Source organism: Hypanus sabinus, chromosome 4 (genome assembly GCF_030144855.1).
Source record: "Hypanus sabinus isolate sHypSab1 chromosome 4, sHypSab1.hap1, whole genome shotgun sequence".
Taxonomy (NCBI): domain Eukaryota; kingdom Metazoa; phylum Chordata; class Chondrichthyes; order Myliobatiformes; family Dasyatidae; genus Hypanus; species Hypanus sabinus.
This window is the reverse complement of record NC_082709.1, coordinates 57,018,356-57,046,184: the sequence shown is the minus strand read 5'-3', so window position 1 is coordinate 57,046,184 and position 27,829 is coordinate 57,018,356. Positions and strand designations below refer to the sequence as shown.

Genomic DNA, 27,829 nt, shown 5'->3' with positions numbered 1-27,829 from the left:
ATGGAGTTCCTCAAGACTCAGTGCCAGGTCCTGTGCTTTTCATAGTACATATCAATGATTTAATCTTAAAAGAAGAGGATATATGAAACAGACTGAGAATGATACAAAATTTGGCCATGTGGTTGAAAGTGAGGAGGAAAGTTTTAGGGCTTTGGATCCATGGGCACAAAATGACAAGTGGAATTCATTCTGGAGAATCATGAATGAATGCATCTGGGGAGTACAAACGAGGCATAAGAATAGAGTCATAGAAAACTACAGCACAGGAACAGTCCCTTCAGCCCATCTAGTCCATACTGAACCATTTAAACTGCCTACTCCCATTGATCTGCACCAAGACCATTATCTTCCATACCCCTCCCATCCATGTACTTATCCAAACTTCTCCTGAATGTAGAAATAGAAATCACATCCACTACTCGTGCTGGCAGCTTGTTCCACACTCTCACCACTTTCTAAGTGAAGAGGTTTCCCCTCATGTTCCCCTTAAATATTTCACCCTTAACCCATGACTTCTAATTGTAGTCTCACTCAGCTTCAGCGGAAAAAGCCTGCTTGCAGTTACCTTATCTATGCCTCTTATAATTTTATATACCTCTATCAAATCTTCCCTCAATCTTCAAAGTTCTAGGCAATAAAATTCTAATCTATTCATTTTTTCCTCATAACTTAGGTTGTCCAGTTCCAGCATCATCCTTGTAAATTTTCTCTGTACTGTTTCAATCTTACTTACATCTTTCCTGTAGATAGGTGACCAATACTGGACACAATACATCAAATTAGGCCTCACCAATGTCTTATACAACTTCAACATAACATCCCAACTCTTATACTCAATACTTTGATTTTTGAAGGCCAATGTACCAAAAGCTTTGTTTATGACCCCATCTACTTCTGACACCATATTCAATGAATTATGGACCTGTATTCCCAGATCCTTTTGTTCTCCATTTTCAACATTTTTTATTGATTTAAAAAAAATAAGAATAAATACAAATCAGGGGAGAAGTTATATCAAATACATATTTCAATAAAAGTACAAAGAAAGGAATATACACTGTCAAAAATCATGTATAGTATTGAGCTATACTATACATGATTTTGACAGATCCTTTTGTTCTAGCGCACTTCTCAGGGCTCGACTGCTCACTGTGAAAGACCCACTCTGCTTAATCCTTCCAAAGAGCAATACCTCACACTTATCTGCATTAAACTCCATTTTTCAGCCCATTTTTCCAGCTGGTCCAGATCCCTCTATCAGCCTTGATAATCGTCCTCGCTCTCTACTACAACCCCAATTGTGGTGTCAAATTTGCTGATCCAGTTAATCACATTATCATCTAGATTATTGTTATGGGAGACAAACAACGGACTCAACACTGATCCCTGTGGCACTCCACTAGTCATAGGCCTCCAGTCAGAGAGACAACCATCTGCTACCACTCACTGATTTCTCTCAAAAGCCAATGTCTAATCTAGTTTACTACCAGATCTTGAATGCCAAGTGACTGAACCTTCTTGGCCAACCTCCCATGAAGAACTTTATCAAATGCCTTGCTAAAATCCATGTAAACAACATTCTCTGCCTTGCTTTAATACACACAGATAGCTGAAGACAGCAAAACAGGTGGGCAAGGTACTAAGAAGGCAATTAGGATACATTCCATTATTGGCTCAGACATTGAACATTAAAGCAAAGGTATCATGGTACTGCAATATAAAAATAAGTGGAAGAAAGCAGTAAGAGAACCACTTCTCTTTTCCTCTCTCCCCAGCTATCTTCCCTTCCCTTATTCTCAATTCTCAGGCTCTGACCTTCCCTCTCTCTCATTCCCAGCCTCAATCACAGTTACAACTGCTCTCTCAGTCTCTACAACAGTACAATTAACTAATATGTTATGAAAATGGTCACGTAGGTGCAAGATGTTGGTAGCTGTGGGAAGTTTAGTTATAATGAGAGATTAGCCGTTACCTTTAGCCAGAGGAGGCTGGGGAGAGGTTTAATCAGGATAAGTAAATTGAAGAAGCCCAAACGTGGTGACAGGAAGGAAGTATTTTCCTCAACAGAGTTCTGTGACTAGATGGCAAGGGTGAGAGTGAAGCAGAACTCGTGTTTGTCACCAAAAGATGGTAGAAGTCTGGAGCTCATTTGTTGGCAGGGTGTGGAGGCAGAAAGCTTTTCCACAGCTGAAAAAAATCTGTATGAGGGCTTGAACCAATAAGGATAAAACTGAAATGTGGATTAGTCTCAAAGGTTCCTTTTGTCCAGCATGGACACAGTGGAGTATGTATAATATGGAATGGACTCCTTCTGTACTATATTTTACAGTGATTCTCAGATCAAAGTACCCAAACCATAGACGTGTAGTGCTCATATGCCTGAAGTTGAGAGGGGTTGAGAGATGAAGTTACAACATCTAAGGGGAACTTGGACAGGCATTTGAATGAACAAGATATTGTGGAATATTGTTAATGCATACAAATAGGATTACTATGGTTAGGTACAATGGGTAGCATAGACACAATGGGCTGAAGGGCCTGTTTCTATGCTGTATGGCTCCATGAAGGCTGACAGTCTTAAAAACGGAAAGGTTGAGACTGACCGACCGAGTGAGTGAAGGCTGAGAGAAACAGACACTGAGAGGTGAGTGAGAGAGGGAGGATGAAGAGGAAAACATTCAAAGTAAAGACTGAGAGAAAGAGAGAGAGAGAGAGATTGAGGGGGTGACTGAAAAAGGGACAGAGAAGTCAAGGGAGGATAGAAGCTGTAGAGTGGGAGGGAGGAAGGCTAGGAGTGAGGGGGAAGAATACAATGAGATGTTTTCAATTTGAGTGAGTTTTAAAATAAAGGAAATTACAGCTTGACAGCAGGCTTTCATCACCTTTTCTTACCAAAGGGTGGTTGTTTTTCACCAGGCATACTATCCGCAAGGCTTCCTCATCTTCAGGGATATTATCTGGCAGCGGCGGGAGCAGAGGTTCATAGTCTTTCTGAGCCACAGCATCGTGAGCAGACAGTAAGGCCTGTCATTCAATCAAACCTTCAGTTGTTACACTTCACAGGAAATGTTAATGAGCTGACTTCATTTAAGTTCTACAGTATGTCATTTTAACAGTGTGTGTGTGTGTGTGTGTGTGAGAGAGAGAGACCATCCTCCTTTATGGCTGTGAAGCTTGGGTAACCTACAGCCATCACATCAAGTCTTTGGAGCACTTCCACATCAGCTGCCTTCAGCACATCTTGGGAATTACCTGACATGAGCGGGTGCCTCACACTGAAATACTTGTATAGACCAACTGCAGAATTACTGAGGCCATGATCACCCAGCGTCAGCTGCAGTGGCTGGGGCACGTGATAAGGATGCCCCCATGTCAGCTACCCTGCAGACCAGCTACATCATGGTCGACACTCAGCTGGTGGGCCAAAGAAGTGCTATAAGGATCAGATGAAGAATTCTTTAAGGAAGTGCAAGATCAGACCCGAAGACCTGGAGGATGTTGCTGCTGACTGTAACACTTGGCGACAGTTGTGTAGGGATGGGGTTTGTATTCTGGAGATGGAATGTGGAATGGACAACCAGAAGACAGCAGAAGAGAGCCAGGAGAAATGCAGCCATGGTTGCCATCACTACCACATATACATGTCCCACCTGCAATAGAGCTTGTGGGTCCAGGATAGGACTGTATAGTCATCAAAGATCTCACCGTTAAAGGAGCAGATGTAGTCAACAGATTTTGATGGACAACCGAAGAGAGAAAGAGTGTGTGTGTGTGTGTGTGTGTGTGTGTGTGTGTGTGTGTGTGTGTGTGTGTCCTTGCACTATATGTGCATCCTTCTGTGCATGTAAAATGCCCTAATGCACATATACAGTATTTTGATATGCATCATCATACATCCATGTGGAATTAGATCATTCTTGTACATTCCTCGTATCTACATTTATACGCATATACTTACTTGTAGTAGCCAGGTTTTGTCTATACCAATATGCACCTTACGTGTGTGTATGCAAGTTCTTGTGAAAGGAAAGGAACAATCATTTTCCCTTGTAAGGGGGTCCCTCACATCTGGGTTAGAGCTCAACTTCTGTCTAATTACTGAAACCATACGACTAAGGAAGTGTGTTAATTTGGGCTGGGATCAGGAAGCCTTGCTGGCATTTCTACAGGCACACTGCTCAGTCAAGGTTCAAGAAATTCAGCTGAGAATCACAAACAGTGTGTGCAGTTGTGACTGAAAATGCACCTTTAAATCTCTATGGGTACAGTCTCAGGATGTAGTGCCACTGGCACTGATTACCCACCTCTGGTTTCTATGAGAAATGGTAGTCAGGTTTCTCCTTGAACAACTGGTAGATTGTTGTGACAGTAAAATCACGAACTGATCATTCTGAGGAGGGGTAGGAGGGTTTCTTTTGCTAAAGAACTTTTGAACTAGACGGGCTTTTAAGCCACTCTGACGTTCTAACATCAATTTCTAAATCCACAGTGGATACCAAAAGAAGATGTAGAATACATAAATTCAAGAATCAAAAGGATAATAAGTTTTCAGGAGAGAAGGGACAGAAATAGAAAATGTATTCAATATCTAGTAAATGAAAGCATAGTCTTTACTAAAAGTGAAAGCAATAATTCCACAGTACAGGAAAAATTGAGTCATTCAGATTTGGGAGTGTTGGCTCATTACACATCAAAAAAAAGTAGCCAAAGTGGATGACGCATTAAAAAAGAACTGATGGAACTGTAAGCTTAATGAAGGAAACAGGGAAAGTGAAAGCATGATGCATTTGCAAATGGAAGATTATCTGCAGCTTTGGTTTACAAACTACAAGATATTGAGAGAATAGAGAAGCCACAGTTACACTTGCTGGCAGGTGTCATGAAGGAACTGAAAATATGTGATAGTTTCGTTAAGCATCAATAATTTTGGAAGCAGTGAAACTAAAGACTAGAATATAAAAGCAAGGAGATTTTGTTGAACCTTTTTGAAACACTTGTCTGGCTGCGTTTAGATATTTACATCCAACTTGATCACTGAAATCCCAAGAGAGGATACAGTTGATGCTGATAATGAGGATCTTCAATAAGTAACCGAGGTGGAGAAATACAGCTGTTTACCTTATGTCAAAAGAACAAAGAGAGGTGATTTGATAAATAAGGATCTTGATAAGTTGAATAAGGGAAATCTCCTTCCAAAGGCAGAAGGCTCAAAAAACAGAGGGCAGCAATCTGGGGCAAAAGATCTTGGACTGCTGTAAATAAGAACTTTTCTTCACAGTAGACAGACATGATCTGCAAGTCCTCCCCTATGAAAGATGACAGAAACTAATTGATTGTCACTCTCAATGGGGAATTATACAAATCTTTGAGAAGACATTTCAGGACCATGAGGAAAGGGTGTGGGAATGGTGTGATTTGATGACTGTCTCAGAGAGCTGGTGCATGCTTAATGGGATGAAAGGCGTTGTAGTAACATTTCTGGAAGTTTTCTGAATCTGAGCCAAATTGTTTCACCATGATCAAATGATTGTGTATCCTATGAATGTGAGCTTACTGAGTGAATGAACTCACAGTAATAACATGGCAATGTATGAGAAACATCAGTTTGCATTCATGTATGTGTTTGAGCAGATATGAAGAATTAAAACACTTACAGTCTTGGTAGAGATGGTAAGCATTATAGGTAATCCAAGATGATTTGAGTTATAAGTAAAACACAGCAACAATAGCTCAGAACCACCCATACCTACCTGGAAATCAGGTTTTCTCAGGAGCCAACGTAGTTCTCTCAGGTCCATGGACCGAGAACCATCTTTAAGTATCTCTGTCACCTGTAGGGAAGCAGACCACACTGACACATGTAGAAACCCAAATGGGCCCACATCCCTCCCATCTTCCCTACACATGTAAGCACTCAATAAAGAAGTCACCACACACACACACACACACACGTACTCAGAGTTAAAGCGGCCATTGTGATCATGATCTTTGGTATGGGTGCGAGGTATGGGATAGGATGCAGCCCATTCTGAACCTCAAAGATTCTTTCCTCACCTCACGACAAAGGGTAGATGCCTGTGGCAAGACTGGCAATGGCCTTCTCCATTGGTACTGATGCAAAGACTCATAGATCTGAAAATGGAAACCAGTAAATGTCATATGATTATTTTATTTCATAATAAACTAGAAGACTCAAGTTGTATTGTTTTAAGTTATAGAGGATATCAACTGTTCCCCAATATCTCTCTTATTCATCCTTTTTCAACAGTGATAAGGTCATATGAGATACATTTTATCCTATCCTCAAAGTGTTTGGACATTGAAACTCTGAAGACTGAATTAAAGATGAAAAGAAAATTACATTAACACTATCTCAGGTTACCCCAGAGATTATTGACTCACAGGTAAAACTGTTACTACTGAGCTGTGACTGATGACTTCAGTTCTAAAAGAGACTGTAACTCTACAGCTCTGACAGAGAATATTAGCTCTCTTTCTGTTTCCACACATTCTGCTCAAGCTATTGAGTGTTATTCATTTTTATTTAAATGTCTTAACCAGTCTCGAGCTAGAAACATACTGATATAAATTTAAGTATATACATATATTAAGTTTGGTATCAGGACATGAATTCATTGAAAGCACTTTAGAATTGGCAACAGTTGTACGCTTTCAATGTTTAAGCTATCACATTGTGTAACCTTGGGAATATGATAGGGCGATTGCAGATACCCAAATACTTCTGTAAACATTTTAAGATTTACTTCTTCAGTTGCCATTAATTTTTCCCCAGTAGCTGAAACTTCTAATATGCAAAATGAGGGGTAACTTTGAGTAATTTCACAATCTCATGATTAATTACATCCTCTGAATGAACAATTGGATTGAATAGGAATTGGATGTTGGCCAGAAAGAACTACGGTCCACAAATTTGTGAATTCAAATGAATCAGGGGCAGTGAAATCAGACAGACCAATTGCCTTTGCTCTTGCCATGAAGTTGAAGGTATGGAAACTGCCATTTTATGAAGAGACTCACTGTCCTCCATTTTGTGAGCTCGTTGTTTGGCTTGATCAGTGTGGTAAGGCAGATACAGTGATGCCTCAGGTAATCTGCTGGACCAGGAATCATTTACATATAAGAAGTTATTTGCGAGGTGTTCTTTGGTTGGATATAACATGCAGGCTTGTGACTGTTGGAGTCTGTGCCTGCCCTGAGAGATTCGAGTTGGTTAATAAAGAGAACGAAGAGCCATAACTGACCAGTTGTCTCTTCTGGATCAGAGTCAACAAGAAGTTATTGAAAGTCAGTCAAACGACCCATTGCTAAGAACACTGAAAGGAAGCATTTCGACTGGTAAGGAATGGATCTAAAAACAGAGGTTTTAGATACAAAATAGTGATGACCCTCTGGAGATTCACCAGACATGTGAGGTGCCCCACAGACATAAAAATTCAAACTGGGACCATGAGGAACACGTGGCCAGTGGAGACTCTTTTTAAATGGTATTAATTTTTCTATTCTTTGACTGTTCATGGAAGGTCAGGAAAATTTAGTAGGTGTGCACACAGGTATTCGGTTGTTTAAGTACACAAGTTCTTCCGTCGAGACAATAATGGTGCATGTCAGTAATTTCAGATTCTCACCGGGGCGATTCTTGTAACAGCATCATTAACTGTTCAGTAAGGGTATTGGCTGGAAGTCGGGCTTAGGCAAACCATGCTTACTTACTGGTGCAGCCTTAAAGAGTTTTCCAGCTGTGATCATTAAGTGTGCTTATTACCTTCAGTAATGACTGCAGCCACCTTGTATTGAGCAATCCGTGCAGGACATCCATCTGTTACCAATGCCCAGGGATGAGGTTCCTCAACTATGGCTTCCAGGAGTGAGAGTAATCTGAATTAGAAGTTGTTGAGATATAGTAAAATGGAGAATAATTGGCACCTTGTGCATTGCTCTAACTACCATCCTCTTCCATTTGATTAGATTTTGCCTTTGCTTTGCAACATCCCTACTGGAGAACTCTGATTTCATAAGGATAACCAAAGAAACTGCTGGAAATATGAAATTAAGAAGGGAAATTCTGGAAATATTCACCAGGTCAGGGATTATCTGTGAAAAGAGAGACCTAACCTTTTTCAGTATACATTTGAGATGAACCAATATTTCTTTGCACATTTAGCAAAGGGACCAAAATGCCTTGGTGTAGACTTGAAAGAGGGTGTACTGCCTCAGTGTATACTGAGTTCTCCCATGAACACCCTCAGTATGTATCTGAGTAGGACTGTCATTTACCAGCTTTCTCTGATGCAGATTATTTATTTTTATAACCTCTAAATTAATCTTCATTTTAAGTGCAATTTAAGCCTTACCTGTCAATCACAGTGTGACAGAGGAAGCTAATAGGAAATTGTTGGCAGTAAACAAATGTAATGGCAGAAACCGCTCCCAAGCCAAGCAGCAGTTGCCTGTGTGCAAAATGAAAGCTTTCCCCCTCTCTAGTGGGGAACCCCATTTCCATTCCATCGGCTGATCTAGAATCAATCAGCTCATTGCAATTCCAGCATTGTTCTAACTTGTAGTAGCCAGCAAAGAGTGTCCAGGCAACTCTTGTATTATAGCTGTTTAGCTAATAAAAAGTCACCCTTACTGACTTCACAAATCACTACCTAAACATTAAAAACATGGAAAACATAACTCTTACAAAACTTGAAAAGTAAGTAAATAAAAACATTGTTTTCAATTTACAAACATGGAGGGAAGATCACAATACAGATTATTTTCTAAGAACACAACCCTCTTGTAATATTGGGCTTGTGTTCTTAGAATATGCGTTGAATGTGCGCCTGGATGCATACAGGCCCCCCCCCCCCGCTATTCGAAGGTACAACGTTTCTATGAAATGGTTCGTAAGCCGGAAAGTCATAAAGTGAAGAGGCAATTACCATTTATTTATACGGGAAAAATTTGTGAGCATTCGCAGACCCAAAAAAATAACCTACCAAATCATGCCAAATAACACATAAAACCTAAAATAACAGTAACATATCGTAAAAGCAGGTATGATCTGATAAATACACAGCCTATTTAAAGTAGGAATACTTTTCTGCAATCATTGCAGCTCTGTCCACTGTAGCGAAAATCTCACGCAAGTGCTCTCGGCAGCACTCGCGGCAAAAACTGACGGCGCAAAAGCTCCCGGCAGAAGCACTCTTTCCAGCAACCTTTAAGCTATGAAGCTACCAAATAACACATAAAAATACCCAGCCTATATAAAGTAGAAATATTGTACGTCCAGTGTAGTTTCACACTGCAATCGGGAAGAGAGCGAGCACACTGATGATGGTGTGTTAGGCTGAGTGGTCGGAGGATGGGATGGTGGGAGACTGGGGTGTCATCTCATAGCCGTCTGTTTCCACCAGGGCAGACAGGTCACCTTCTATGTCTGCCTACCTCGATGTCGAAGGTCGAGTTTTGTCGTCTGCTGTGGCTGATGTGGAATGCTTGGAAAACTACAGTACGCTTGACTGCTTAGCCCCGTGCATTTTTCTATCATACAGTTCTTTGTAAGCACTCAAACCATCCTGCAAATATGCCCTAAACGTGCGTACCTGTGGTGAACTATGTGCCTGTCTGGACACGCTCCCTGCTGACTGCTCCTGTGGCTCCTCCCACAGGCCCCTGTATAAAGGCGATCTGAGGCCTGACGCTCGGCCTCAGTCTCCAGGACATAGTATGATAGACACTCACTCCTGGTTCCTTCTTCCAGTCAATAAAAGCCGATATCTCGCCTTACGTCTCGGTGTGAGTTATTGATGGTGCATCAGTACCCTTTTAAAATTAGTCATACTTTCCTGCAATCACTGCAGCGTTGTCAATTGCAGCGAAAATCTCACGCAATTGATTCCCATTCAGTTCCTGGACGACTTCACATTCGAGCCATTCGCTACTGTGTTCGACTTCAATTGATATCCTTTCCTCTTCATCAGCTCTTCATCTCTCACTTCTTGATCATGGGATGCCAAAACCTTTTCAACATCATCTTCGTCAACTTCCACAAATCCAACCTCCTTAGCCAAACTCACTATGCCCTTACTTCGTTCACCACGATTGAAACGCTTAATTATGTCTAGTTTTACACTAAATGTAACACCCTTACGCGCTCTTTTAGGCTTTTCTGATACCTTAGAACTCACCTTGCTAACAGATGCACAAAATAAATTGCCATAAAGCTCAGAAGCACGTGTTTAAGCAATGGCGGCTGGAATGCAGTTCCGCGGGAGGAGCTCGGCTGTCGGGCGCACGCATTGCCTTTTATTGCGCTGCCTTTTCTCATAAAGCCTTCTGTTAGCGAAAACAAGTGACTAATGTAGGTATTTCGTAACAGCGAGCTGTCGTAAAGCGAACATTCGAAAAACGGGAGACTCCCGTGTCTGCATTTGGTTCACAATAGATAGGAGTTGACTCTTGGAGGGCCTCTGAGGGCAATGTCACATTATTAAATCTCTATCTCATAAAGTCTCAGTCAATGAACAGTTCCCACTCAGGTCATTTTAATATATTTCATATCTCCTTATAACCTGGAAGGAGACCATTCAGCCCATCCAGTTCTGGTTAGCTTAACTTCACACATTCAGGCAGGTCCTTCCTTGCCAAAGCACTGTTAAAGCTGGACTGTTGAAGATGCCAGTCTTTTTGGATGGACTGTGCCTCTGCTGATCTGCCTGCATTCTCAGATGGATGTAAAGTATTCTACTTATTACTTCTGAGTGGTTTTCTGTTGCATTGGCCAATACTTACCCTTCAGTAAATGTTATTAAACCTGAATGAAACAAATTAACCCTTTATCTAACTGTTTAGCGGGTCCTCAGTGAAGACCAAACTCACTAATCAGTAAATGAACAATGGTGCTTTGGAAGTGATCTGGAGAAATAAACGATGAGTTCCATTTGAAACTCAGATTGCCACTAGTAACTGACTAGTTTGCATTTCCACCACTGAGATTACTCCTTTCCATTACTTGACATCCATTGTGGGCAAAGTCAGGTTCAGATTTATCTACCATGTACAACAAAACACTCAGTGGCACAGAAACCATTCACAAGTTCTGCTCAATGCTGGATGTGCTCTAATCTCTCTGTAGTTAATCCACCGGATAAATTCGCAGCTTCACATTATTTAATCTCTGAATCTCAGAAGGCCTCAATCAATGAACAGCTCCCACTGAGGTAATTTTAATATATTTTGTATTTCCTTATAACCTAAAAGGAGACCATTCAGCCTATCCAGGCCTCGCTGGCTCTCAAAACAATCCTTTCAATGCCATTCATTCACATATTTACCTCTAAACTATTCTCTTACACATGTGAATTGACACACCCTGATTTTCCCACTAGCCACTTACACTATGGGTATAACAAAAAGCAATCAAGCAGCATCTGAGGAAGGGGAAACAGTTAATGTTTCAGGTCCAAGACCTTTTGTCAGGGTCAATGACCGAAAGCATTAATTGTTTCCCTTTCCACAGATGCTTCTTGGTTTGTTGAGTATTTATAGCATTTTATGTTTTTTATGGCAGAATTCTAATTTTAATTCTCTTTTACAGTGGACAATTAACCTAACAATCCACACAGCTTTGGGCTGTGGAAGGAAACTGGGGCATCTGGAGGAGACTCACACAGTTACAGAAACATGGGTTAGAATTAAATTCTCACTGGTACTGCGAGGCAGCTGCACTACCCGCAGGTCAGTGTGGTGACATAAAGAGGCAGTGGATAAATGAGGAACAAATTAGCAAATAGGGAAAGGTGATTGGTGCATACAGAAAATGGAATGACACATTATATTACAAAGCCAGTTTGTGAGTCATAATCTCATCAGAATATTTGAGATATTTAATTAGTTTGCAAAGTACTGTATGGGGAAAAGCAAGGTTAGATGAGACCTCATTAGACAGAGAAAAAGGGGGTATAGTCATAAAAAGTACAAAGCTAAATTAATATACATTACATTGGTACAATACTGTATATTCAAGTATACTTGTTGCCACAACATTTCCCTCTTTTTATCCATATCTGCTCGCTAGCTCCTACTCTCTGTTGTGTCAGGGCAAAGCAGGATTCTGCCACAGATACCATTCTATAACCAATGGAAAGTTAGAAACTACTTTTCTGAAGAATCAGTTTTACACCAGGTATCTGCAAGATTTAAACTGGAGGAGCATTGGACAGGAATTGATCTCAGACAGAAACGCCTGGACTTTTTCTCACCTTGAGATGACAGTGAAATTTAAGCACCAGAAATCAAGAGCACATCGGCCAGTCCTTCCACACATGCTTTTCTATACATAAATTCATTGTTGAGGCACACCTGTCTGCTCCATTAAGCTTTCTACTGAAAGCCATCTCTCTGGCCCACTGCTTCTGCTGTTGAAGTCCATCCCCGCAACATATTTATGTAGGTGTCAAAGCTTCACTGACTGAGGTCAGTTGTAATCAACATAGATCACAAGAGGAGCTGTCACAGAGCTACCCATTAGCTTTCAGGTCTGCTGATCTACTCTCTTTATCTTACACCAACAGGATTATTTCCAAACAGTAAAACCTCTGGGGAAAAGGATGTTGATGCCAATTCCCCTTGAAACAGGCTATAAAATTATTAAAGTTTGCCTTCCTCACACTAGCTCCATTCACCATTTCACTCACAGCACTGAGCTTTGACCGACAGCTGGTGCTTACTTACCACTGGCAAGATTGCAGCTTTTAACCCCACCGAACAGCACTTGGATATGAAGCAAACTGTGTTGGTACTTACTCACTCACAGACTGTTTCCAGCACAGTTGTCAGTGTGCAGACCTAGTAATCTCTTAATGCTCTTAGGATCCTCTGCAATTCCTTCACATTCAGCACTGGCCAGCACTAAGCCAACATTACTTAAAGCAAACCAACCATTTTACTTCCAACACACGGAGAAGCTCAGCCATTTTTTATAGTTTAGTAATTACAGCACAGAAACAGGCCTTTTGGCCCTTCTTGGCTGTGCCGAACCATTTTTCTGCCTAGTCCCACTGACATGCACCTGGACCATATCCCTCCATACACCTCTCATCATGTATCTGTCCAAGTTTTTCTTAAATGTTAAAAGTGAGCCCGCATTTACCACTTCATCTGGCAGCTCCTTCCACACTCCCACCACTCTCTGTGTGAAGAAGCCCCCCCAATGTTCCCTTTAAACTTTCCCCTTCACCCTTAACCCATGTCCTCTGGTTTTTTTCTCCCCTAGCCTCAGTGGAAAAAGCCTGCTTGCATTCACTCTATCTATACCCATCATAATTTTATATACCTATTATTATATATTATCTGCAATTTGAGACTGGGATCTGAAACCAGAGCACCAAGGTCAGTGATCTGAGACTGGGGTTGTAGATACACTATTGTTGCAAAGGAAGACATCCACATTGCATTGGGAATGTTTGTTGAAGTGATTTAAAAGAAATTTTAGCCCATATTTGAATTGTGCAACACCTCCCTTGAGAGGATGGAGAAAGATTTACTATGTACCTAACTTGGCTTGCCCATACAAGATAGAGGCAGTGGTGCAAGGGTGTTATTCTGGCTGGACGGTATTCCATAGGAATCAGTTTTGGGACTTCTTAATTGTGATATATACAAATGATTTGGATAAAATGTGCATCAGTGGTCTAGTAAGAATGCATTCTAAGTGTGAGCCTCCACTCCAAGTTCGAAGTCCAGCGACGTGTGGTTTGAATGGAATTTAAGGCCTAGTTTTCGGGGTTCAATCATCAGCTAGTATGGCATTTGAGGCCTGGGATTCGGACACTCATCCAGTGTCATTATTTATCATCATCTGTGCTGGTTGATACAGAAGATCGAAGCCCAAAGGATGATTGGAGGTCCATATTAAAGCCATTAGGTTGATCACAAGTCCAGTCTAGGCTCGATAGCTGGAGCCATCCGAATCTCTGCAAGTCCACTGAGGAAGTTGGGACCCGGTGTCTGCGAACCCACAATGGAGTCATGTATAGATCAGCTACAGACGTGGTTGGAGAAATGGCAGATGAAGTTTAATCCAGACAAGTATGAGGTGTGGCACCTTGGGAGGTCAAATGTAAGGGGAGAATAAACAGTTAATGGCAGGATCCCTTGTAGCACTGATGTATCGAGGGATTTTGAGTTCTATTCCACAACTCACTGGAAATAGAAGGATGGTCTATGTATGCTTGCCTTCACTGGCCAGGGCATTGAGTCCAAGAGTAGGGAATTCATGCTGCAGCTGTATAAAACATTGGTTAGGCTAAACTGGGAGTTTGGTGTGTAAATTCTGGCTGTCCCATTACAGGATGCATGTGGAGGCTTTGGAAAGGGTGAAGTTTGTCAGAATGCTGCCTGATTGGAGGGTCTAAGGAGAGGCTGAACAAACTTGGGTTCCTTATTTATTGGAAATTTACAAAATTATGAGAGGCTTTGATAGGTAGCTAGTCAGAAAATTTTTCCCAGGATAGATATGTCAGATACTAGCGGCCATGCATTTAAGATGAGGAGGGGAAAGTTTAAAGGTGATGTGCAGAGAAAGTTTTTTTTAAATACAGAGAGATGTAGGTGTCTGGTATGGGCTCCCAGGTATAGTGTTGGAAGCAGATATGATAATGGCATTTAATCAGCTCTTATGCAGACACATGAATATTCATGATTGGAGGAATATGGATCACGTGCAGGTAGAAGAGATTTAGTTTAATTAGGCATTGTGTCTGGTAGAAAAATTGTGAGCTGATGTTCCTGTGCTCTACTGTTCTATGTTCTTATGTGGTACAAGCACAAAAAAATCCCCTCCCAGCAATGGTCCCTTACATTTCTGAAGATTCTGTCCAGAAAGGTATATTAAAATAATTTAATCAAATTATGGCCATATTCTCAATGTTTAACTTTTAACACCTTCTTCAATCAATTATTTTCTCTCATTAGGTTTAAAATACTGATTTCCTTCCAACAGGGAATAACTCAGAAAAGTGTCACTCACTGTGCACTAGAATCTGTTGTCATTGCATGCGTAAATTTTCTAAAGCAGCATCCAAATAAAAAACGGTATTTCACAAGGATTATCTGGCCCTGTATCGTTAGGCAGTCTGAGCATGACTCAGTAGAATTATTTGTTGATGCCTGGCACAGTGAGTCAAATTGGCTTAAAGCTGTCTTTTGTGAAGCTGGCAACGTGTGGAGGAGGAAGCGACAGGAGGCTTAATTCACAGCGTCAGACTGAAGACGCAGGAGGCTGCAGATATTGGAATCTGGAACAACACACAAAATGCTAGATGAACTCAGCAGGTCACACAGCATCTACAAGGAGGAATGTGCAATCACTGTTTTGGGAGTTTAAACTAGAGTTACAGAGGGGATGGGAGCCAGAGTGCCAGGACAATAGTGGAGATGTTGTCGAGATAGATGTTGTTAAGACCTTAGACAAAGTTGGGAATCAAAAGGTTGAGCATGGTGCGACTAATATACTGAAACTGAAATGCATGTGTTTTAATGCAGAAAGTATCATAGGAAAGGCGGATGAGCTCAGGGCATGGATCAACAACTGGAATTATGATATTGTAGCCATTGGTGAGCTGGTTGCAGGAGTGGGAAGAACTGGCAGCTCATCCAGTGAGGCATTATTAGTGAAGCTGACTAAAAAGAAAGGTATGACCATGTTAATGGGTTACAGCCGACAGTCCAAGGGATTTAGAGGAACATATTTGGAGAGAGATCACTGACTGTTACAAGAAATATAAGGTGTTTTGTAGGTAATTTAACTTTCCACATACTGACTGAAACTCCCATACTATAAAAGGGCTAGATGGGACAGAGTTTGTCAAATGTGTTCAGGGAAGTTTCCTTCATCAGTATATAGAAGTCCCAATGAGAGAATGTGGATAGGGAATGAGACAGGGCAAGTGACAGAAGTTTGTGTAGGGGAGCGCTTTGCATCCAGTGACCACAAGGCCATTAAATGCAAAGTAAATATGTCAAAAGATAGGTCTGTCCACAGGTTGAGATCCTAAATTGGAGAAAGACCAATTTTGATGGTATCAGAAAGGATGCAGCAAGTGTGGATTGACACCGGCTGTTTTCTGGCAACGTTGTACTTGGTAAGTGAAAGGCTTTCAAATGTGAAATTTTGAGAGTACAAAGCTTGTATGTGCTTGTCAGAATGAAAGGTAAAGATAACAAGTGAAGGGAACCTTGGTTTTCTAGAGGTATTGAGGTCCTGGTTAAGGAAAAAAAAGGTGTATTGCAGGTACACGCAGGTAAGAACAAATGAGGTTTCTTATGGAATGTAAAAAATGCAAGAGAGCACTTAAGAAAGAAAGCAGGAGAGCTAAGAGAAGGCATGAGGTTGCCTTGGTGAAAGAGAATCCTAAGGAATTCTACAGATATGTTAAGAGCATAAGGGACAAAATTGGTCTTCGGCAAAACCAGAATGGTAATCCATGAGTGGACCCGAAACAGATGGGTGAGATCTGAGATGCATTCTTTGTGTCTGTATTTATCAGAAGACAGACACAGAGTCTACAGAAATAAGGCAAAATGGCATCAACTTCATGGACCCTGTACAGATTTCAGAGGAGGGGGTGTTTGCTACCCTGAGGCAAACCTAGGTGGATAAATCCCCAGGGCCTGACAAGGTTTTCCCTCGGACAAAATGGAAGGCAAGTGCAGATATATTTAAATCATCCTTAGTGACGGGGAGGTACCAGAGGATTGGAGGATGACCAATGTTGTTCTGCTGCTTTAAAAAGGCTCTGAACATAAACCAGGAAATTATTGGCCGGTGAGTACAACATCAGTTGTGGCAAAGTTATAGGAAGGTATTTTGACCAGATGTATAAGTATTTTGATTGACATGGACTGATTAAAGATTGTCAGCATGAATTCATGCATGGTAGGGCATGTCTAACCAATTTTATAAAGTTTTTTGAGGAAGTTACCATGAAAGTAGATGAAGGCAAGGCAGCGGATGTTGCTTGCATGGACTTTAGTAAGGCATTTAAAAAGGTCTCACATGGGAAGCTGGTCAAGAAGGTTCAGTCACTTGGCATTCCAGATTAGGTTGTAAATTGGATTAGACATTGTGGGAGAAGCCAGAGAGTGGTAGTAGAGGGTTGTGTCTCTGACCGGAGGCCTGTGACTAATGGAGTGCCAAAGGGATCGATGCTGAGTCCTTTGGTGTTTTTCATCTATATCATTATCTGGATGATAACATGGTAACCTGGATCAGCAAATTTGTGGATGACACCAATATTGTGTGTGTGGTGGACAGCAAGAAAGGTTATCATGGCTCGCAGAGGGAACGACATCAGCTGGAAAAATGGCAGATGGAATTTAATGCAGGCGAGTGTGAGGTTTTGCATTTCGGTAGGTCCAACCAGGGTAGGTATTACACAGTGAACGGTAGGGCATGGAGGAGTGTGATTGAACAAAGGAATCCGGAAATACAGGTCCATAATTAATTGAAAGTGGTGTCTCAGATAGATAGGGTCATAAAGAAAGCTTCGGCACTTTAGCCTTCATAAATCGATGTATCAAGTACAGGAGCTGGAATGTTATTTTTTTTTATTAGTTTTTTTATACATTTTCTACATCGCTACAGATAAAAAAAACCCAGATCAAAATGAAGAACATTAATACAGTGCAAAAATAAACATACAATAATAATATGGTACAAAGAAAGATAATTGAAAAAGCACCCAAATTGAAGACATGTAAAATTAGCATCCTTCCCAAGCCCCGCAACAAAAAAAACTCCAGACCAACCAAAACACAATATAGAGAGTATACATTCAAACCCCCCCAAAACTGTAAATACACTTAACAACAGAAGATATTAATGCCTACTACCAAAAAAAGAAGAGCTGAAAGCAAGGGATCGCAAAAAAAACCTTAGTTAAGAGGAAGGTTATGAAAGTACTCAATAAAAGGTCCCCAGACCTTATGGAACTTTAAATCCGAATTAAGAACTGAATAATGAATTTTTTCAAGGTCTAAGCAGGCCATAATATCATTAAGCCATTGAGCATGCGTGGGCAGGGCAACATCCCTCCATCTAAGGAGGATTAAACGTCTAGCCAGGAGAGAGGCAAAAGATAATATTCGACACTTAGTCGAACTCAGACGTAAATCTGTCTCACCCCAGAAACTGAACAAAGCAATTAAAGGGTTAGGTTCTAGGTGGTGATTCAGAATATACGATAACGTTATGAAGACATCTTTCCAAAATTTCTCCAAGCTAGGACAAAACCAGTACATAAGAATGAGAGAGGCCTCGCCCCTTTTGCATTTATCACAAAGCGGACTGATGTTAGGGTAAAATCGAGATAATCTGGAATGTTATTTTGAAGTTGTATAGGACGCTGGGGAGGCCTAATTTGGAGTATTCTATGCAGTTTTGGTCAAAATTTCACTTTTGAAGACCTCCCATTTTTCAATTACACCTTTGCCAGAAAACAGCCTGTCCCAATCCACACTTGTCGCATCTTTTCTGATACCATCAAAATTGGCCTTTCTCCAATTCAGAATCTGAACCTGTGGCCCAGACCTATCTTTTTGCATATTTACTTTGAAACTAACAGCATTGTGATAACTAGGTGCAAAGTGTTCCCCTACACAAACTTCTGGCAACTGCCCTGTCTCATTCCCTATCAACAGATCCAGTATTGCATGCTCTCTTGATGGGACTTTGATTCCTGAATACATTTGACAAGCTCTATCCCATCGAGTCCTTTTACAGTATAGGATTCCCAGTCAATATGTGGAAAGTTAAAATCACCTACTATAACAACCTTATGTTTTTTGCAACAGTCTGCAATCTCTTTACAGATTTATTCTTCTAAATCACTTGCACTGTTGGGTGGTGTGTAATATAGCCGTGGTCATACCTTTCTTATTTCTCACTTCCACCCATAATGTCTCACTAGTTGAGTTCTCCAGTCTGTCCTGACAGAGCACTGCTGTGATATCTGCCCTAACTGGTAAAGCCACCCCTTATCTTTTAATCCCTCCTGCTCTGTCAAGTCTAAGGCACAAAACCGTAGAATATTGAGCTACCAGTGCTTGTTTTTAAAAGCTTTACAATCCTCTAACTTCTTGATAATTTTTGCTCTATTATATTCCCTCTCTTCAGCTTTTATTTTGGATTTGACTTCCCTTGTCAGCCACGATTTCATCATCCTGCCTTTAGAACATTTCTTCTTTGGGACGTATCTATCCGGTCCCTTCTGAATTGCTCTAAGAAACTCCAGCCATCACTGCTTTGACATGATCCCTGCTCGCGTTCCCTTCCAATCAATTTTGGCCGAGTTCTCTCTCGTGCCTCTGTAATTCCATTTACCCCACTGTAATACGAATACATATGAGTTTAGCTTCTCCCTCTCAAATTGGAGGGCGAATTCTATCATATAATGATGACTGGCCCCTAAAGGTTCCTTTACCTGAAGCTCTCTAATCAATTCCAGTTCATTGTACAACACCCAGTCCAGAATATCTGACCCTCTGGTGGGCTCAACTGTGAGCTGCTCTAAAAACAAACATCTCATAGGCATTCTACAAATTCTCTTCCCTGGGATCCAGCGCCAACCTGATTTTCCCAATCTACCTGCATACTAAAATCCCCCATGACAATCATAACATTGCCTTATTGACGTGCATCTCCCATTGTAATTTGAAAAACACAGCTTTGCTACTGTTCGGAGGCCTGTATGTAACTCCCATCAGGGTCTTTTTACCCTTTCAGTTTCTTTGCTCTACCCAGAATGATTTAACCCCTTCTGATCCTATGTCACCTCTTTCTAATGATTTAATTTAATTTTTTACCATCAGAGCCACCCACCCCCTCTGCCAATCTGGCTGTCCCTTTGACACAATGTGTATCCTCGGATGTTAAGCTCCCAACTATAATCTTCTTTCAGCCACGATTTGGTAATGCTCAAAATGTCATACATGCCAATCTGTAACTGTGCAATACGTTCATCTACCTTATTCCATATACTGCACACATTCAAATATAACACCTTTGCTCCTGTATTCTATTCATCAGCTTTTTTGATTTTGTTCCCCTTTTACTTTGCAACTCATCCTGTTGACTGCAATTATAGCCTATCATCAGCTTCTCTTTGACAGCAATCTCACTATACACCGTCTCTTTACAAACTACCTCATCCTCAGCACAATCACTCCGATTCCCATCCACCTGCAAAATTAGCTTAAACCCTCCCGAACAGCGCTAGAAAACCAGCCTGCAAGGATATTAGTCCCCCTCAGTCCAGCTGTAACCTGTCCCTTTTGTACAGGTTGTACCTTCCTCAATAGAGATCTCAATGATCCAGAAATCTAAGCCCCTGCCCCCGCACCAGTTTCTCAGCCATGCATTCATCTGCCACATCATCCTATCCTTACCCTCACTGGCGTATGGCAGAGGCAGAAATCCAGACCTTTCAGCTTCGTACCTAGCTCCCAAAACTCTTTCTTCAGGACTTCCTCACCTTTCCTACCTATGTCATTGGTGCCAGTATGTACTAGCAATTGGCTGCTCACCCTCCCCCTTTAGAATGCTGTGGACCCAATCTAAAACATCCCTAACCCTGGCGCATGGGAGGTAACATAGCATCCGGGTGTCTCTATCGCCTCAACAGAATCTCATCTCTATTCCTCTGACTATGGAATCCCCTATCATTACTGCAGTCCTCTTCACCTCTCTTCTCCTCTGAGCCACAGCACCAGACTCAATACCAGAGACCCAGTCACTGTGACACCCCACCCCCTGGTAGGTTGCTCCCCCCGCTCAACAGTATCCAAAGTGGTGTACTTATTATTGAGAGGAACGGCCATGGGGTACTCTGCACTGGCTGCCTATGTCCCTTTCTTCTCATGATAGTCACCCAGTTACCTAACTCCTGCAACGTAGGGGTGACTACCTCTCCTGTAGCTCCGTATCTGTCACTTTTTCAGCCGAAGGTCACCGAGCTGCAACTCCAGTTCCTTAACGCACTGTCTGAGGGGCTGCAGCTCCGTGTACTTGGTGCAGATGTGGTTATCCAGGAAGCTGAAGGTCTCCCAGAACTCCCACATCTCACACACAGAACAAAGCATAGCCCCTGGAGCCATCCGCACTGCACTAACTGTGCCTTCACAGATGAGAACAAAGAAACTTAGCTCGCTCAAGCCTGAGACGGAGGAATGGAAAGCAGGAAACGGGCTGAAGGTGATTGATCTGATACGAGAGGAACGTGGTGCGTGGAATGGAAGGAAGGAGGCTGGGAGGGGGACCAGCAGGAGTGTTTGTCGGTGATCGGCAGATGGAGAGGGTAAAGGAGGGGAAAGAAACCATTTGCTGGGGGCCAGGTGATGGATGCCAATGCCTTTGCCTTGCCTTTTGCACAGGTAAACATATCAATTGGTATGTTTATGGATCCTCCTCCTCCTCCTCCTGTTAGCTATTTAATTATTCACCACCCTTCTGGGCTGGATGTTGCAGAAAATCCTGCTTGGTATGACCTGTTGGCAGGGAGATTGTTAAGCCTTGGCTTTTGCACACAGGTAGTCTGGTGTGACAGTTTCTCAGCAAGAACATCCACATTCTCACCCAGTGGTCCCTCTGACTGCTGATCCTCCTATATCATTCACTGAACTCGTCAGTGGATGGATATGAGTTGGTGAATGGGAAAGAGAGGATCACCAGGCAGATGGCCCACAACCTCTCATGGATGCCCTACTTAGAACTGCTAGACCTGTTCCGAATCTTCCTCATTTGGCAAACTGAGTAGCTGACGGCATTGTAGATTGTGTCATCAGTGTGAAGACAGTGTGCTTGTTCAATAGACTCCAGAGAGGAGATGTGACAGTGTGTGGAAGTGAGACAAAGGTCAAAGTTCTTCTCTGGTACGTTCTCAGAAAAGAATCAGTAAAAAAAATGACCCCCAGTGCTTCTTCCAAGTGGTCTTCTACATGAAGGAACACTGATTCATTCAGCTGAGGGAGGACTACAAAATATAATGGCAGAACATTTCCTTATCCATGTTTGACCTGACGCCATGAGACTATAATCTTCAGTTTGGGATCAACACCTTATACTCTTTCCAACCCATGTATAGCAGATCCATCCCTTTCTGAAGCTGGTCTGTCTTGTTGATGAGAGAAGTCATATAAAGTTGGCCAAGGATGAGCTAAGAACAATGGCTGAAAGGTACGATTCTGTATATGATAGGTCATAACGGGATTAATCTGTGATAAAGCTCTCAATTTTGATAAATCTTGAGAGATTTAATGAGGCAGACTTGTATGGTTGACTACAACTGGAATTGTTGTGTCTGAAAATGATGATTTGATTCTGGGATTAAAATCTTGTTTTAGGATTGTATATGATTCCTGTGGCTGTTATACGATCCCCAAGGCATTATTTGTCCCCTCATGTTATTGGCTCCTGGTGTATCCTGGTATCAACTAGCTTCTGAATTATTTTCTAGGTCTCAAAAATTATCTAATTCTTAAGATATTATTTGGTTTGTCAGAATTATCTAGTTCCTGAGACTACTGTCTGTTTTGTGAAAATTATCTAATGTGGATATTAATTGCTTCCCATGTTTTGTTCGGGGCAAGTTTGTCATTAGTTTTTGGGTGATGCGGTTCTTGGGGATCAGTTGGTTTCATGAGTACTGTTGAAAGTCGAAGCTGTATGTGATGCTGGAAATATGAAGCATAAACTCTATGTCCCTCACCATATTTCTGTGTATGTGCCTCTCTTCCACTTTCACATCCTCCTTCCTCGCTCCTGGAGCTCCAGGAGCCAGCTCCCCTCTCTGGGGTAGCCTAGTGGATCCAGTGTCTGTCAGATCAGGTGTAAAGCTTTTCTCCTTAGCAAGCAGCCTTGCCATCCGTCACCGAGGCATGCAAGTTGATATTAAACCCACACCCTGGGAATGCACTGGAGAAACAGCAGTTCAAGTGCCATTTCCTTTGATGGAGTCGGATTTGGGGAGAGAGACACAGACAGCCCAAGGGCAGCAGCAGGAGGCAGAGGATTCTGCTTTCTGTTATTTTATAGTCACATATACTGTAAATGATGGGGGTTTCTACTGGTTGATTAATACAATGCTTGTCTTTCAATCAGTGTCTCATTCATAAAGATGGAAATGCGGGCTTCGTTGTCTTTCTGTCTGAGAAATTGATTTCTGGGGTCTCACTGGCTTCCTTATTGTTCTGCTTTATCGATTAGAACCTGCTTCTTTTGGAAATGTAGATAGGTTTGCATTTGCTTGCTTTACAGTGAAAGGAGCCATGGCCCCTGCTCAGTTCACTGACCTCATTTAGTGGCTTTTTAAATTCTGAGGGAGGTGGGCAAAGGTGAAATTTTACAGCCTGCTCTTTGTGAAGAATAAACACTGACGTGAAATTAACCCTGGTTCCCTCTCCACTTGTGCTGCTTGATCTGCTGATTATTTCCAGCACTTCCTTTTCGTATTTCAGATTTCCAGTGTCCACTGCACTTTGCTTTAATTTTTTAATATATCTTGCATAACTCTTTAGGGGCTATTAATTTAGCATTCAGACTGGGAGATGTCTTCTTCCACTTCCTCTAAATAGACTGATTCAGTCGCATCATTTACTGGCTGATAATTAGCTAGTGACTTTAAATCATCCCAGAGGAGCAGCCAATTACTGTAACACGCTGCGCATTCCTGGCTGATGTCCATTTCATCTTCCTGTTCTTCACTTACTGCTTCAAGTTTTCCCATCAGTGTGGTCATGGAAATTGGGAAGTGTGAATGTGGAGGACCACTCCATTCCTTTTGGATATTACTCCAGGATTTCTCAGCTTCCCAAATACTACTGATCTATCACATCACCCTTAACAATTGACTCAAACATCTTCCCAGCCACTGAGGTCAGGCTAACTGGTCTATAATTTCCTTTCTGCTGCCTTCTTCCTTTCTTAAAGAGTGGAGTGATATTTGCAACTTTCCAGTCTTCTGGCACTATGCCATAGTCCAATGATTTTTGAAAGATAATTTCTAACGCCACCACGATCTCTGACTCTACCTCTTTCAGAACCCTAGGGTGCAGTTCATCTGGTCTGGGTTACTTATGCACCTTTAGGTCTTTCAGCTTTTTGAACACTTTCTCTCTTGTAACGGTAACGGCATCCACTTCTCTTCCTTCACACACTACAACATCAGGCATACTGCTAGTGTCTTCCACAGTGGAGACTGATGCAAAATACTCACTTAGTTCATCACCACCTCCTTGTCCCCTGTTATTATTTCTCCTGCCTCACTTTCTAGCAGTCCTATATCCACTCTCATTTCTCTTTTACATTTAACATATTTGAAAGAACTTATACAATCCACTTTAATATTATTTCCTAGCTTGCTTTCATATTTTATCTTTTCCCTTCTAATGATTATTTTAGTTGCTCTCTGTAGGTTTTTAAAAACTTCCCAATCCTCTATCTACCCACTATTTTTTGCTTTGTTGTATGCCCTTTCTTTTGCTTTTACAATAGCTTTGACTTTCCTTGTCAGCCACGGTTGTACTATTTTACCATTTGAGTATTTCTTCATTTTTGGAATACATCTGTCCTGCACATTCCTCATTTTTCCCAGAATTGCACACCCGTGCTGCTCTGCTGATACCTCTGCCAGCAGCTCCTTCCAATTTTTAAAACACACATCATTTTTACTTTGACCAACTGTAATTACTCTCATACCACTGTAATTTTCCTTATTCCACTGAAATACTGTTACATCAGACTTTTGCCCTATTAATTTTCAATTTGAACACAATCATATTGTGATCACTGGTTCCAAAGGTTTCTTGTACCGTAACCTCCCGAATCGCCTCTGGTTAATTTCAAAACACCCAATCCAGTATAGCTGATCCCCCAGTGAGCTCAATGACAAGCTGCTCTAAAAAGCTACTTCTTAGGCATTCAACAAACTTGAGAATCATTACCAACCTGATTCTCCCACTCAACCTGCATATTAGATCTCCCATGACTACTATAACATTGCCCTTTTGGCTTGCCTTTTCTATTTCCTGGTTACACTATGGTCCACTTCCCAGCCACTGTTGGGAGGCCTGTATATAACTGCCATCAACGTCCTTTTACCCTTGCAGTTTCTTAACTCAACCCACAAGGATTCAACATTTTCTGATCCCATGTCACATCTTTCTACTAACTTGATGCCAATCCTTCGCAATAGAGCCACACCACCCTCTCTGCCTACCTTCCCATCCCTCCAATATAACGTGTAACCTTGACATTCAGCTCCCAACTACAGCCATCTTTCAGCCATGATTCAGTGATGGCCCCATCACCATACCTGGCAATCTGTAATATTGCAACAAGATCATCCACCTTATTTCTTATACTACACGCATTTAGATACAACACCTTGAGTACTGTATTTGCAATCTTTTCTGACTCTGCAGCTCTAATGATTTGATACTCAGCCTGTTGGCTGCAACTAAGTCCCATCACCTGCCTGCCCTTCCTGCAATCTGACTGCACACTATCTTTACTTTTTTACCATTTGTCCTTTCCTGAGTCCCTTCACTCTGGTTCCCATCCCCCGGCCAAATTAGTTTAAACCCTCCCCAACAGCTCTAACAAACCTGCCCATGAGAATGTTGGTCCCCATCAGGTTCAGGTGCATCCCATGACTTTTGAATAAGCCATACCTCCCTCAGAGAGATCCCAATGATCCAAGAACCTGAAGCCCTACCCCCTGCAACAGCTTCTCAGCCACACATTTATCTGCCAAATCGCCCTGTTCCTACCCTCACTGGTGCATGGCACAGGCAGCAATCCAGAAATTACTACCCTGGAGGTCCTGCTTCTCAGCTTTCTACCTAGCTCTCTTAATTCTCTTTTCAGGAACTCTTTGCTTTTCCTTCCTATGTCATTGGTACCGATATTTACCAAAGAGATCCAGCTGCTCCCCCTCCCTCTCCAAAATGTTGCGGACATGATCTGAAATATTCCTGACCCTGGCACTTGGGAGGCAACATACCATCTGGATGTCCCGTTCACATCCACAGAATCTCCTGTCTGTCCCCAAAACTATCAAGTCTCCTATCACTACCACAACCTCCTCTCTCTCTCCCTTCTGCCCAGAGTGATAGTGCTGAGGATGAGGCAGTTGGTTTACATGCTGACGCATTGTGTAATGAGATTGCTAGCAGGGAGAGACAGATAGTGCAAAATTGTAGTCAACTGGATGAGCTGCAGTGTAGAAGGGGAATACAGGACTGGAGGTGTTATATTTGAATGTGTAAGGTATGCGGAATAAGGTAGAACTTGGAGCACAGTTACAGACTGGCATGTATGATGTTGTGGGCATCACTGAATAGTGACTGAAAGAAGATTACAGCTGGGAGTTAACATACAAGGATACATACTGTTTCAAAAGGACAGGCAGGTAGGGAGAGTGGGTGGCATTGCTCTGTTGGTAAAAATTGAAATCAAATCATTAGAAAGGGGTAACATAGTCAGAAGGTGTTGAGTTGATGTGGGTAGAATTAAGGAACTGCAAGAGTAAAGAGACCCTGATGAGAGTTATATACAGACCCCCAAACAGTCTGAAAATCACAACGGGAGATAGAAAATGCATGCCAAAAGGCAATGTGACAATAGGTGGGATTTCAGTATGCAGGTACATTTGGAAAATCAGGTTGGTCCTGGGTCCCAAGAGGGGGAGTTTCTAGAATGCCTATGAGATGGCTTTTTAGGGCAACTCTTGGTTGAGCCCACTGTGGGATCAGCTATTCTGGATTGGGTGTTGTGCAATGAACTGGAATTGATTAGAGAGCTTAAGGTAAGGGAACCCACACAGTGATCATTATGTGATTGAATTCACCCTGCAGTTTGAAAGGGATAAGCTAAAGTCATAAGTATCTCTATTACAGTGGAGTAAAGCTTGGGTGATGCATTTTCATTTAACACTATTTTACCCTTGATATGTTGAGCTTTCCAGTGCTATTGTTGAACACTGCTGTGGTATCATCCAATTTCTTTCTTAATTCACTTACAGTTATCTCTTGCTGGGGATGAGATATGCAAATGGTGGATGGATCTCCAATCAAGTTGTGGTTGTCTCAGCCAATCACATCCACACATTGCAAGCCCTCCTGTTTTTACCACATACAAACCCAATGTGACTTGTTGGTTGTTGTATTTCATTGTTATGACTGTCATTCCCTCAGGAGTTATCTTTTCTCCAGTATAAGTTCTTAGTTGGATATCTGAAGACTTCAGTTTGGTATCTTTGTAATGCTGTTCAAACTCATTTTGTGGGATGACTGGAACAGCCGCTCTAGTGTCCAATTCAATTTAAATTAATTTGTTGTATGCTTCTAGTATAAGGCAGATTGCTTGTCCGTTGTTTTCTCATTGTAAATCTCAAGGCTACTCAGTCCTGTGTCATTCTTAACATTATCAGATTTTTCATCAATGGCATGCAGATTAACACTCTTTTAGAAACTGCAACTTGATTTTATCTTTTTTCTCTTCTCTGTGCAACTAAGTTCTCTTTGTCTGCCCAACATGCTTTTTGTATGTGACCTACTTAGTTGAACTTTCTACACAAGTTTCGCCTTTAAACCTGCATTGGTCCTGTGTATGTGATCCCCTGCCACAATGGTAATACAATTTATTCGGTCAGGTTTCTGTTTAGACATTGCAGTTTCGTTCACACTCACTTTCATTCCTGAATGCAACTCTGTTGCATCTGTCTGCTCTTTCCATTGAAACAGCTATTTCAACTGCTCTTTCAAA

The 27,829-nt window shown here is 41.7% G+C and overlaps 1 protein-coding gene and 1 long non-coding RNA gene across 2 annotated transcripts in view; one reads left to right on the top strand and one right to left on the bottom strand.

Annotated features, from left to right (window-relative positions):
• Window positions 1-27,829, top strand: part of LOC132392785 (uncharacterized) — a 127,072-nt gene that overhangs the window by 62,244 nt on the left and 36,999 nt on the right. The window contains exon 7 of the long non-coding RNA XR_009511651.1: window positions 2,917-3,017. This is a non-coding gene — a long non-coding RNA (uncharacterized LOC132392785). The remainder of the gene's footprint in view (window positions 1-2,916; window positions 3,018-27,829) is intronic.
• The window catches only part of mpp4b (MAGUK p55 scaffold protein 4b), a 99,128-nt gene that overhangs the window by 56,890 nt on the left and 14,409 nt on the right, over window positions 1-27,829 (bottom strand). Inside the window, exons 2-5 of the mRNA XM_059967130.1 lie at window positions 7,784-7,896; window positions 6,055-6,132; window positions 5,751-5,831; window positions 2,893-3,024 (exon numbers count right to left, since the gene is read on the bottom strand). Coding sequence (XP_059823113.1) covers window positions 2,893-3,024; window positions 5,751-5,831; window positions 6,055-6,132; window positions 7,784-7,837 — 345 coding nt within the window. The 5' untranslated portion in view covers window positions 7,838-7,896. The remainder of the gene's footprint in view (window positions 1-2,892; window positions 3,025-5,750; window positions 5,832-6,054; window positions 6,133-7,783; window positions 7,897-27,829) is intronic.